We start from the raw sequence: 12,801 nt of genomic DNA on the forward strand, positions 1-12,801 counted from the left end.
GAAAACACATATATAATTACATATTGTTTTTGTGATTAATCACTATGCTTTATGTTCAGTTTGTAACAATGAAAATATATCCTGCATATCAGATATTTACATGACGATTCATAACAATAGCAAAATTACAGTTACGAAGTAGCAACGAAAATAATTTTATGGTTGGGGGTCACCACAACATGAGGAACTGTATTAAAGGGTCGCGGCATTAGGAAGGTTGAGAACCACTGTTCTAGATGAATACATCTCGCTCTATTAATAATATTCATAGTGAGCTTTTCTGGAATGTACGGTACTAACCACTTCTCATAGTTACTGCATGTAGCTTCACAGTGGCCTCGCGAGGCGTGGGGCTATCACACTGTGCGGATGCGGGGACCAGGCTGCCGTAGTGCGGTGGCCCCAGACTTTGTCCGGGTACCAGGGAGCGGAAGGCCCACATGGGCAGGTTCCTGGAGAGCCAAGTTGGCCAGAAATGTGGGAAGAAAACATTACTTTACATTAATAGGAACACAGACACATTGTGAAATAAAATGCAGGATTCACAAGAATTTTTTCAGGAATAAAAAGGATTTCAAAGAACCTTTGTGCCTGAAGAGCTACTTCTGCCCCAGCTCCCTGCGTCCCAGGGTTTCAAGGACTCTCCCCCGAGATGGAGTTTTACTTACGAAGCCCTCAACATTGTCCAAGGCCCAGGCAATAGGAGCAAGCTCCCAGTGTGTTTCAGGAACTTGAAGGAATGTCTAATTCCTGTTGAGAAAACGGCTTTCAGCACGCCAGATGCTGTTCACAAAAGTGCCTAAATAATCTGAACCGAGTCCTGCATGCAGCAGAAGCCTAATGCTGTGTGAACTGTCCCCTCCACAGAGGTATCAAAGGAGGGTGCTTTCAAAACACACTTGTTATTCTATTTTAAATGTTAGGATCAATGAATTTTAGGATCCGATCTGGTTTTGGTTTTTGCTTTTTACTTCTGTGATTGATGTTTTTGAGGTGAAATAAATGCCTCTCCCCAAAGCATGTAGCTTTAGATCTCAAGTTTTAAGGCTTTCTCATCATGAAAGGCTTTGAAATGTTAATGAGACTATATGTAAAACTCATCCAACACATGCTGATGCAACATTTGCATTCCCTTGCACATCTACAAGAGTGTAAACTAAGACTTTATTGGTGACCTTGCACCTGCATTCCTATTTTAGGGCCCATTTATATCTATTTCTATAAAATCTTTTGTTTGGTGTGAATGCCTAAGTTCTACCTAATCAAAAAGAACAATTGCCCCTAATTGTCACCAGTCCCATAAATGATCCGTTAAGAAACGTCAGATCTGCTTAACTGTGTCCTCACTCAGGGTCCGCTGACCCCTGTGCTAGCTGTTGTCAAGTCTGGGCCTTAAGAATTTTTTAAGACTTTGCACAAAGAAAGTACTTGCTTTCATCTTCTGACTCAAAAATAATTTTTCCATGCTCCAGACATTAGTCCCGTCCATAGGTTGAATATACTGGCAAACAAATAATCAAAGGTACGAGTCCTAGACGTTGTTAAGTGGCCCCTGTGGAAAGGAACTTCTGTCCTCTCTGCATATTCCTTTTAAGTAGCAGATTGGTTCATTCATTCAGTCCATTCAACCAACATGTGTGCCAGCCCCGAGGTGTTATGGATGCAAATAACCACATGTGCAGTCTCTGCAGTGATGAGCGATGCCTGTTGCAGAAGCCGGGCAGGTGACATTCATCAGCTGACAGGGCAGGGAGGGACCAGGCCCAGTGAGCCCTGAGCTCCGCCTGAAAAGGGCAGCAAGTTCTCAGCCCCAGCCAGCTGCTGCCACGGGGAAATGCTCACCAACCGTGGCCAGAAATTCTAGTTATCTGAAGGAAAACCAGAGTCCAGCTCTCACACGGACTCTCCTTATTTTCAAATGTGGGCAGTTAATTTCAAAAATTAACTTGTCATGTGCAGACCAAACAAAACATGCGTGCTCTGTAGCCAAAAGTGAAAGTGGGTCACCTCTCGTGTCCTCTGGTCTGACTGGGTAACCTGGGACATTGTGCGGTGATACACTGTCTATGGTCAGATGGGAATTCCCTGTATTCCCGCAAGGCCACCAGGCCTAGACCGGCCTCTGCCCAGCTACCTGGTGTATGCGGGAGGCGGGGGAGTCCCAGTGAATAGCAAGAGCATGATTAGAGTAGTTTGGCAGATGGTAAGGCTTTACTTGTAGATTTCTTATTTTATTGACATCTCAGCATAAACAGATAACGTTTCTCTGTCTGTCTGAAGAATGTTTTCTGATGTGCAAGAAGTCTTCTTAACTCTGGACTGCCTCTGAACTTCTTGGGGGGTTTTAAGGTGACTGTTTTTGATATTTACGAAGTAAGAACTCTCACAGTGAGAAGTCACATTGTTTGGCTCTGCGTGTGTGCTGTGACTCAGGTCTAAGGAAGCAGTTGACCTTCGTTCAACCTAGAACAGGATGTGTTGTGTGCATAGTATCTTGTGTGGTTAGATGGGCCTCTCCTTTCTTATAACTCAAAATATTTGTCCAGAGGAATGAAGGCATATCCTGTGTGGCTTGAATTAGAGAGCTTCAAGTCTATCTGTTGAAAGATCAGACTTCATATTAAATCTCACCCCATAGGTTTGTGCTCATTGCTTTTGAGTTTCATGATCTTTTGGGAAACACACACATGTCCACACACGCATGCGAACACACAGATTAACTTGTGGGTTACTACATCTACGCGAGCCTCAGTCCATCTGACAGATGTGTGACATGTGGCACCAGCGAGCTCCCTGGTGTCTTCGCTGTGTGTGCAGATGCCAAGGAGTGCCCACGAATCCAGCTCAAAGGGGCTTTGACTTGCCCTTGAGATGTTCCCATGGAGACACTAAAAACAAAGCCAGGACACTCTGGTCTGGAACCTCCATCTGATTGCAGAATGGAAACATATCTGCAGAGTGTCAAAAGAAAAGGCATTTTTAGCTCACAAAAATCCAATCAAGTGAACCCTTTATGTCATACTCCAGTAACACAGCTGGTTGCCCCGGGTGTGTGTAAAGGTTCAGGAAGCTTGGTGCTGTTAGAATTTAGCAGGACAGCACACAGAAGAATGAGTTTGGCTTAATGGACTCCTATCTTTGTAATACCATTCAGATAGGATTTTAATACGTGTCCTTTTTTTGAAATAGCTGTTCTGAGTAACGCACACATTTAAAAGTCCAGATTAAGTCAGTGAGACCAGATGCCTGTGAGGAAACTGAAGAGGACTGTGGGTGTGCAGTGAATCAGAGGGATCGTGTTTGTTTGGATGGGTGGGCGAGGACATCCAGAAACGGGTGGTTGGTGATGAGCACCAACTCGAACCCACCTCAGTGACCAGCTCAGAAAGCAGCCATGGTCCAGCTGAGTGACCACTCTACAGAAGGAGAACTGACTCCAAGAAGTCGGGTCACTTCCTGTGTTTACATCGCTGGCCCTAACGTATTCCCTCTCACTTGGCAGTGGAGATCCTGACTGCTCGTCAGAAGAAGGCAGAAGAACTGAAGAGGCTCACTGACCTGGCCAGTCAGATGGCAGAGATGCAGCTGGCTGAACTCAGGGCAGAGATCAAGGTCAGTTTCCAGCGACCGCAGCCTGGGTCCCAAGCCCTGAGCCCGAGACCTGACCCCATCACGTGTGTGTGGCACCCATAGAGCTGCTCTCTGAGGACCCAGCATCTCACACCCAGCTCCCTTTCCCAAAGCTGAAATTGAGAACAGGAGGCTGAAGAGCCTTCTAATCGCTATATTTCCATATATATGGTTTGAATGGGCATTAATAGGGAGGGAGGTACAAGCTATTTTCTTAGGCAGTGGGGACTGACCTAAATACAATGTATTCAAACATGAATTACAGCTGAGATGGGATGTTATTTTCACCTCATGTAACTTATGTGTGTGTGTATAAACACACCATGTGAGCACACTAAGTCTGAACGTAGTGGAACAGAAAGGATTCTAGAGAATACATCGTATGTGGAGACCTCTTCCCTACGTCCTTGCCTAGCTTAGTTGCCCTTTTTTTAAGGGTACCACCCACAAGTACGTGTCAACTAGATTTCAGGGGTGAGCAGCAGAAACTGACCCTGGCTAACCTCCAGAACAAGTAAAATGTGAAAGAGCATGGGTGTAGCTCACCAACGCAGCATGAGATCTGAAGACTCCGACTGCTATTAGGCAGAAGCCTGGGCAGCTTGGGTGACTAGGCAGCAGTAATTACCAGACACTCCTCGGGGCACCATCAGCCATTGTGCCCCATTCGATCCAAGTCCCAGAGAGAGACTCTGACCAGCCTCTACTGGGTCACAGCCACCATTGAGCCCAAGAGGTCTGATTGACAGACCCCTCCCAAGACTGTGGGTCTTTGAAACCGTGTTGGGGTACAGTTACCAGAAGGAGAAATGGTTACCAGAAAGCAAAAACAAGTATCTACAATAAAATAGGAAGTTGCAACTTATAAGTTTCCCCTTTTCTCTTCTTCCCCAGTATACTAAGCACACACACACGTGCACACCAGCCTCTGACCTACTTCTTGGGAACTAGAGTACTTAGAAGCAACAGGCTTTATAAGTAGGATTGTCTGCCCATCTGGGCATGAAACTGGTTAGGCAAGTGACTCCCAGTCTCCTTGCTTTGGTTGGGCATGGAAAGGAGCAGGAAATAAGGACCCCAAGAGTCCTGGGAGACTATCGGTCTCTTCTTTCTCACCTTCTCTTCTGACCTTGGTTGCTTCCCACCCACTCAGTTTCCATGACCTCCTAATTCATCTTTGTGCCTCCACCGTCGCCCTCCAGCCTGGCCATCCACCCTCACATGGGAGGTACAGCCCCAGAGCAAGGTCTGAATTTCCCTCAGAGCAAACTCCTCAGCTGGGCTCCAGTGTCTACACATCCAACTTCTTTCTCCCTCTTATTAGAACACTAGAGGCCCAGTGCACGAATTCGTGCACAGGTGGGGTCTAGCTGGCGCCACCCACCCCCCACCTTCTCCCCTATCAAACTCTCCATAGAGGGGACAATTTGCATATCAGCCTTTTATTATATAGGATGAAGTGAGGAGTATGAAGTTGCCAGCTTCCTTGTCTGTTGAAACTATTCATCTGCCAAGTTTTGTTTCTGCTTGTCAGAATCCCTCTGAACATAATATGGTTAATAATATGGGCTTTGGGCTGTAGCAGACTAACTCCTGCAACCTCGGATAAGTTACAGATTCTTACAGCCTCAAGTCCCCTCTCTGTAAAACAGGGATAATAATAGTACTGACTTCATAGCACTGTGACCAGATGAAAATGAGATTATCTGTTAAGAATTTGGCCCATTTTTTTAATGTTCCAGCTCACATGCTTTCCTTACATAACTCCCCTGCCCCTCAGTGGGAAATAATTTCTTCCTTTTATTGTTTTTTTTTTATTTTTTTCTTCTTCTTCCTCTTTTATATTCCCGAGGCATATCCACAGTCACCCAGTGTTGTAGTTGATGGTATCTGTTTCCCTTGCCACGTGGTAAACTCTCTGGTAAACTCCAGAAGGAACTGAGTCATAGCTATTTCTGCATTTCTTACTCTGTCCTCTGCACATAAATCTTCATTTCAAATGAATTGAAAGATAATCTTTTTCCCACTTCCTCTAACAGCACTTGGGATTCTACCAAGACAGGGTTTTCCAATTACTGAAAGCTACTCAGACTTCCTGGTCCCCTAAGAATACAGAGAAGGGTGGCTTGGCTGGCGTGGCTCAGGGGTTGAAAACATCAACCTAGGAACCAGAAGGTCACTGGTTCAATTCCTGGTCAGGGCACATGCCCGGGTTGTGGGCTTGATCCCCAGGGTGGGGCGTGCCAGAGGTAGCCGATCAATGATTCTCTCTCATCATTGATGTTTCTATCTCTCTCTCCCTCTCCTTTCTCTCTGCAATCAATAAAAATATTTTTTTTAAAAAAAAAAAGAGAGAGGAGTGTCTAGGGAAGAATGACATGTCTTCTGTTGAGGCATAGTAATGCCTGAGCAGGCCATCGGCCAAATCAGGAAGATAAGCTTGACCCAAAAACTTACAACAGGACATAAAACACTGCAAGGAGGGTGAGGGGTGCTACAAGGCTCAGGAGATGAGTCCGGACACTCACTTTGCCTGGATCACCGTTTTGTCTAAGCCCAGGCCAGGGAAAGCCGGGACCCACACGGGTCCCCAGGACAGGAAGGTGATCGTGCTCCAGGCCGGTCAGAGCCAGGTCTGACACGGGGTCCTCGCAGCCGGCTCACCCCCGCCTGGCTAACACCGGCCACGGCACCGGCTGAGCAGAGAGGCGCCTGAGTGAGCCTCCGCCATCTCTGTCGTGTGGCACTAACTCCTGCTCTCCTTTCTTGCCTCCAGCACTTTGTCAGCGAACGTAAATATGATGAAGAGCTCGGGAAAGCGGCCCGATTCTCCTGCGACATTGAACAGCTCAAGGCCCAGATCATGCTCTGCGGGGAAAGTGAGTTGTGTGCACCGGCTCAGTGACCCTGTGCCTGTGACCCAGCACTACTTGGAGTTGATGTGTCAGGCGCGGTCCCCAGGGGGCTAAACTGAGGCCCAACGAGATTTAATGATCTAAGGGCATGACACAAGTCACTGGAAATGTCAGGATCTGAACTCAGAGTCTCCCGGTGCCACTGCCCATCAGTAAATCCTCAGGAGCAGAACGGAACAGGTCAACTAGTTTAGACCTTTTGCAAACTTTCCTGAAGCAGAGCCAGATACACTGCCTCTCCCATCCCAACAGCCTGCTCCGAGGTGGAGACCTGGTCACCGGGAGCGTCTTCCTGATAAGTCAGGCACAGCGGCCACTGTCCTGAGGGCCCGGCTGGGCGTGCGCTGCTCTGCGTGCCCAAGCCTGTCCCTCGGTTCTGCGCTGAGTGAAGTCTGCAGATAATGAAAGCCTTCAGTGCAGCCATTAGCGTCCATCTTGTTCGCTATCAAGGATTACTGAGAGCAGCTAATGTGCAGCCAAACTGGCTGATCCTTTCCCCTCCTGCAGCCGCCCACGGGGAGGGGAGAAGAGCACCGAGGGCAGCCACAGGAGGACAGAGGACCGTGAGGGACGCGGAGCAGCCACAGCCTCAGAGTCAGCAGAGACATGGGGAATTGGCTGCACTTTTTTTTTTTGTCAAAGTGAAAATTGCTCTCTTTTTTCTGAGCTTACAAAATATAAGCTTGATCTAAAAGTCACAGGTCCCCTGTTGGAGAGAATAGTTCTCCAAGGCCCCTCCTTCTCAGCTGGGTTGAGAGCCCACAGCTACTGAACCAGCACTGGTCTCCTCTGCGGGGAGTTCGGGCTTCCCTAACACTGAAGCTGGTCAGCACTGAAGTCCCCTGGCTGTTGGCACAGCCCCCACCGTGCCACCGCCCCTCCGTTCTGAAACGGACCAGAGCTACATCCCTGACCTTTCCACTCCGCGTGTTCTCTGATCCCCACGAGTCCCCCCTGACCCTCTATAACAGCGGTTCTCAACCTGTGGGTCGCGACCCCTTTGGCAGTCGAACGACCCTTTCACAGGGGTCGCCTAAGACCATCCTGCATATCAGATATTTACCTTATGCTTCATAACAGTAGCAACATTACAGTTAAGAAGTAGCAACGAAAATAATTTCATGGTTGGGTCCCAACATGAGGAACTGTATTTAAAGGGCCAGAAGGTTGAGAACCACTGCTCTAGAAGGACCCGAGGATCAAGTCTGAGCCAGCACAGGTAGCAGAGAAAGTTGCTTCTAAAAGTTGGGGACAATTTTAAGATTCAGGGGTCTCGCTTTACAGCCTGGAAGGCAAATTCTGGTGACCTGTGCGAGGGCCTCAAAGCGTCACCCTTAGATCGCTTCCCTTGGCCTCGAGCCAGGTCATCACCGAGAAACCATCCCTGATCGGCCTGCATGGACTTGAGTCCTGGGCTTGGTGCAGCCTCGCAGCAGGGCTGGAAAAAAGGGGGTGATGAAAGGCCAGATCACGCAGTTCTGATGGAGTATAAGATGCCGTGGGGTCTCTTTTGTTCTGGCCCAGGGTCGGGGGATGTGTACAATCCAGGTGACAAAATTCCCGACGCCCGTCCTGCTCTCAGAACATTACGGCTCTGATGGGCCAAGTGCCCCTGACCTCCCTCCCCGTCTTCTGCGTCTCTGAGACCAACTGGCCAGGGGTCTGAGGACAGCGAGAGTGGGGTTGGCCACAGGAACCAGGAGGCAGGCACAGCTATGGGCAGGGCCACGTGGGCACTTCAGGACTTCATTACCCACCTTCCTGTGGTGTTCTTGACCTAAGGAATATTAAAGTTGTGCAGATAGGTCTTATTTCCTACCAACAATTCCCAGCTCAGATGATCATGCTGTAACTGCAGATCAGTGATTCTCACAGAAGGAACTTGGTGGTCCCCGGCCACCAAGGTGCCCTTTCGAATGACCTCTTTACGAATAAAAGCATTTCTTAGTGTTTTTATGAAGCTCCATGTCCTCGTGGGTTTCTGAGGCAGCCGTGGCCGTGGCCCAGCCCTTAACGCCTCACACTTTCTCGTTGCAGTTACACATCCAAAGAACAACTATTCGTCCAGAGCCCCCTGCAGCTCCCTGCTGCCGCTGCTGACCACGCACACGGCCTCTGGGAAACAGAGCAACTTCGCCAGGAAGTCCACTCACAAGCCCTCAGAGGGCAAAGCCGCAAACCCCAAAACAGCCGGCAACCTGCCCAACACCGCGGACAGCGCTCACCAGGCCACGCCGCCCAACAAGCAGGTACGGGGTCAGGGTGGGGCGGCTCCTGCGCTGCCCCAGGTCCCACAGACCCTGGTCCTTGCGGCCAGGAAGAAACCACTCATCCTTAGAGGAAGAAAACAACAACTGCTGGACACAGAGCTTCCTGGGCCCCACCAGGCCCTCCCACCCCCAGCAGCTCGGCCTGGCCCCGGGGCCTCCACCCTCCTGGCTGGCCCTGGGGCCTCCCCTAGTGCATGCAGCCCGTGTGCCGTAGGGCCTTCCGTGTGGAGGAAGTGCCTGTACATGCCTGACACGTCAGCGAAGAGCCTACGGGAGATGGCTCCCCTCCTCCCTGAGTGCCTCCACCCCCCCACCCCCACCCCCCCACCCTGTCCCCGGGACTGGCCCGCAGGTGGAAGGGACTCCTGAAGACGTGGGAACAAGACTCAGAGCTGGCTTCTGACACCATGGAGGAGGAAATCCGGCATTTGTTTTTTTCAGATTCTTTAATTCCAGCTTATGTTTAGTTTATCAGTAAGAGGCCAAAGTTAGTTCAAACTTCTCTCTCTTCTCTTGGACCTTCAGTAAAGAGAATGCATTTCAAGTGGCATCATTCACTCTTATCTAGTGTGTCCCCTGAAAACACAGTGTCCAAAAGGCAGTCTTCCTTCTGCTTCTGCGTGTCCTTGAGAAGCGATCGCCTCTTATCACTAGAGAAGGAACGAGAAATGGGACTGGATGGCACAGAAGCCAGGCATGCTCTAAAGACATTTAACACTCCCAGAATGCTGGTTTTCTGACCGGGGCCCTGCTGGGTTCGTTGTCTCAGTCTTTAAAATTCTCATCAATGACACTGACGGGCACGTCTCTGGCCCTGAATGTCTTCGTGAACTTGAACATCGGGCTGGAGCAGGGAGCCTTTCACATATGCACAGCTGTGCGATCATGATCACATCTGTTTTCCTCGTTGTCTAATACACCTTCCCAGCTTTTGTTCTTTGCTCATTATTAAACCCCCTATGAGAAGTTAAAATGTAGTCTGCATTTCCCTTTCACAGTTTCTTTAGAAAGAGGCCAGGTTAAGTGCTATCCACATAGATACTTTTCAGCTCACTGTTCTTATCGTTTTCAGCAAAACATGGCAGGCAATGGCTCATTTAAGTTGAAATGTGCTTACATAGCTAAGCTAGAACACTGTCTACGGGCAAGAAGGTCCCGTGTTTTAGAGTAACCCTTCCTGGTCCTTCCCGAGCGTGGCCCTCGCTACAGAGCGAGACCAAGGAGATGTGCCTACCCAAAACCTGTACCTTCCCTACTGAAAAGTGCTCCAGCTACTTGAGATCCTGGAATTCTCGTCCCACGTGGCCCCGAGCCTGCCTTCCCCGTTTGGACCATTTCCCTGGATACTTTACCTTGAGAGCAAACCCCACTACAGTCTGCACACGCCCAGGTCCAAGAGTGGTTGTCTGTGGGGGCGGGGACAAGGCTGAAGTACAGGCTGGAGGGGCCCCTTCCCCCGTTTGTGGGTGCAGGGCCCCTCACAATGAGTGGTGGAGCCAGAGGTAGGAAGACCCAACGTACAGGCAGGTTGGGTGGGGCTGCCTTTGTGCTCTTGCCTGGAGCCCAGAATTATCAGGGGTGGGTCTGCCCTAACCCTCCACCACCCAGTCGCACTGCACCAGTTCAGAACTTTGTGTACATTTGTAACTCATAAAGGTACACGTTTCAATAATAGAAGTTTGATTTTCAGTAAAAGTCTGCGTTCGTGTAGCAGCCTATCTGTGACTCTTGTCAGGAGAGAGTCCAGGAAGTAGGAATGGCTTCGCCATTTTCTAACTGAAGACCTGAGCATGCCCCTTAAATGTACCTCCCTCCTCCATAAAGTGAACAAGTACCAGCAGCTGCCTTACAGGGTGGCTGTGATGATCAATGAGATGGGACCGGCGCACTGAGCTCTTCCTGGCCTCCAGGAATTCCAGTATCTTTCTGTTCAACAGGCACAGACACGCTGGCCCCTGCTTCCTCTCTGCTCATCCCTGTGTTCTTGTCTGCCTGTTGGTCGAACGTGGCGTTTTTCACTGCAGTCCTCCAAAACTTGTTGGCTGACAACTGCAGCATTTAGGAAAAGGACTAATTACCTCTGTAAAAATACACATCACCATCCCACCAGGATCTACCAGATACACCTCATCCCTGTGTTCACCCAAGATAACATTTCAGAACTAGGGTATTTATTTTGAAATACAATGAAAAGAACTGTTTTGGAGCAGAGAAATTACAAATAGAGTTTTCCATTTTTCTTCATAAATGTAATGAAAATTCATATGCATAGTCTCTACAGCCTGTCCTCAAAATTTCCATCGTAGAGAATCATCATTGCCCTGCTTCTGTGTGGCCTGTGCTTCTGCCCTGTTTCAAGTTGACTTGGTGTGGCCTGGTTCTTGAATTGCCCATCTTATACTTTTGTAACCTCTCTCTCGACATCGGTCATTTCCTTGGAGTTCCATTTGCAAACAACGGGTGTTCTCTAAGCTCGGGGGTCTTATCAGCTGGACTCAGTTGCATGTTGTCCTGTTCTGGGTGTAAAACAGCTGCCCTGGGGCTTAGAGACGGTTTCCCTGGTCTCTGCTGCTGTCCTCACTGTTTGCTGGCATCTAACACCTACCTCTTTTCTTTTCCTTTTTTTATTGTAGACTACGTCTAATAGCCAAAGACGAAGGTTTAATCCACAGTATCACAACCGGCTCAACGCGTCTGCCAAGCCGCAGGGCAGTGGCAATGAAGCTGACCCAGCGGTGAAGGGCAGCAGCCGCCACGAACACAGGAGACAGCCGCACAACGGCTTCCGCCCCAAAAACAAAGGCGGCGCCAAGAACCCCGAGGCCCCTCTGGGGACAAAGGCCCCGGAGACCCCTGCCCATCCGGAAAAGCCCCGGCGGAGGCAGCACGCGGCAGACAGCGCGGAGGCCCGGCCTTTCCGGGGCGGCGTCCCCCGGGTGTCGCAGTGCAACCTCTGCCCCACGAGAATAGAAGTCTCCACGGAGGCCGCGGTCCTCTCCGTCCCCGCCGTGACCTTGGTGGCCTGAGCGGGGAGACGGGAAAGCTCCTCTCCCTCCGTTCTGGCTCCCGGCCCGAGGTGCTGACCCAGTTCGCTGCCAAAAGAGAATCAATCAGAATAGACAGACCCTGTGGGGTGGTGTCGTCCTCTCGTAATCGTTTTTACTAATCCTCATAATCAGCTCTAGCTTGCTTCATCCCTCCCATGGCTTTGCTTGCCCCGTCGATGCTTTTTCTCATGGAGACGCTGCAGCAGCCCAGCCGGGCGCTCCCTCCTTGGTTAGGAAGGTGGGCCCGTGGCTAAGTGGCTCGCGAGCGATCAGGGCCCGGCAGCAGCCGGCCTAGTAGCAGTGGTGTCATCCGTCCGTTGGTCGTGGTTAGAGAGTCGCTGTTGAAACCAGTCTTACCGATCAGACAAACATGATCTGCTGAGGACACATGCGCTTTTGTAGAATTTAACATCTGGTGTTTTTCTGAAATATATATATATATATATACATATATTGCTTTATTGGAAACAAATTAAAATATGCTGCATTTGACCCCCGGCTGGTTTCTGTTCTTGATGCCACGTTCTTGAATGTACGTGTAGTGCTTGCGAGAAACCCTGAGAGGCTGGAGGCTGTGGCACAGAGCTCGGAACGACACTGCTCCTCTGGGACAAGTGTCCTGAAGGAAACGCAAGGCCTGGCAGTGGCCCCGCCAGCACCTTGCACACACAGAGACGGAGCTGCACCCCATCCCCTGAGCTTCCGTGCGGCCATTTGGAACCTTGGTTGCAAGTCACATAAACCTCGGCTCAGCCCAGCTCCGTAAACATTGGTCCAGTGACTGAGAAGTCCAGGGTTCAAGGACGTTTGGGGTCCAGTTTGACCAGGGCTTTCTCTTCATGATCTCGGGTCTCCTTTCCTCCGGCGGCTGACATTGTATTCAGAGTGGCAGCAAATGGCCACGCTGTGCATCCACAGCGTCCGCATGGAGCAAGTGTC

The 12,801-nt window shown here is 49.9% G+C and overlaps 1 protein-coding gene across 6 annotated transcripts in view; it reads left to right on the forward strand.

Moving 5' to 3' along the window:
• Positions 1-12,354, forward strand: part of SPATS2L (spermatogenesis associated serine rich 2 like) — a 146,112-nt gene extending 133,758 nt beyond the window's left edge. For all 6 annotated transcript variants that reach the window (XM_036319015.1, XM_036319014.1, XM_036319013.1 and 3 more), the window contains 4 exons: positions 3,503-3,612; positions 6,407-6,509; positions 8,583-8,794; positions 11,449-12,354. In XM_036319015.1, coding sequence (XP_036174908.1) covers positions 3,503-3,612; positions 6,407-6,509; positions 8,583-8,794; positions 11,449-11,841 — 818 coding nt within the window. In that variant the 3' untranslated portion in view covers positions 11,842-12,354. The remainder of the gene's footprint in view (positions 1-3,502; positions 3,613-6,406; positions 6,510-8,582; positions 8,795-11,448) is intronic.
• The last annotated feature ends 447 nt before the right edge of the window (positions 12,355-12,801 follow it).

Source organism: Myotis myotis, unplaced genomic scaffold (genome assembly GCF_014108235.1).
Source record: "Myotis myotis isolate mMyoMyo1 unplaced genomic scaffold, mMyoMyo1.p scaffold_m19_p_8, whole genome shotgun sequence".
NCBI classification, from domain to species: Eukaryota; Metazoa; Chordata; class Mammalia; order Chiroptera; family Vespertilionidae; genus Myotis; species Myotis myotis.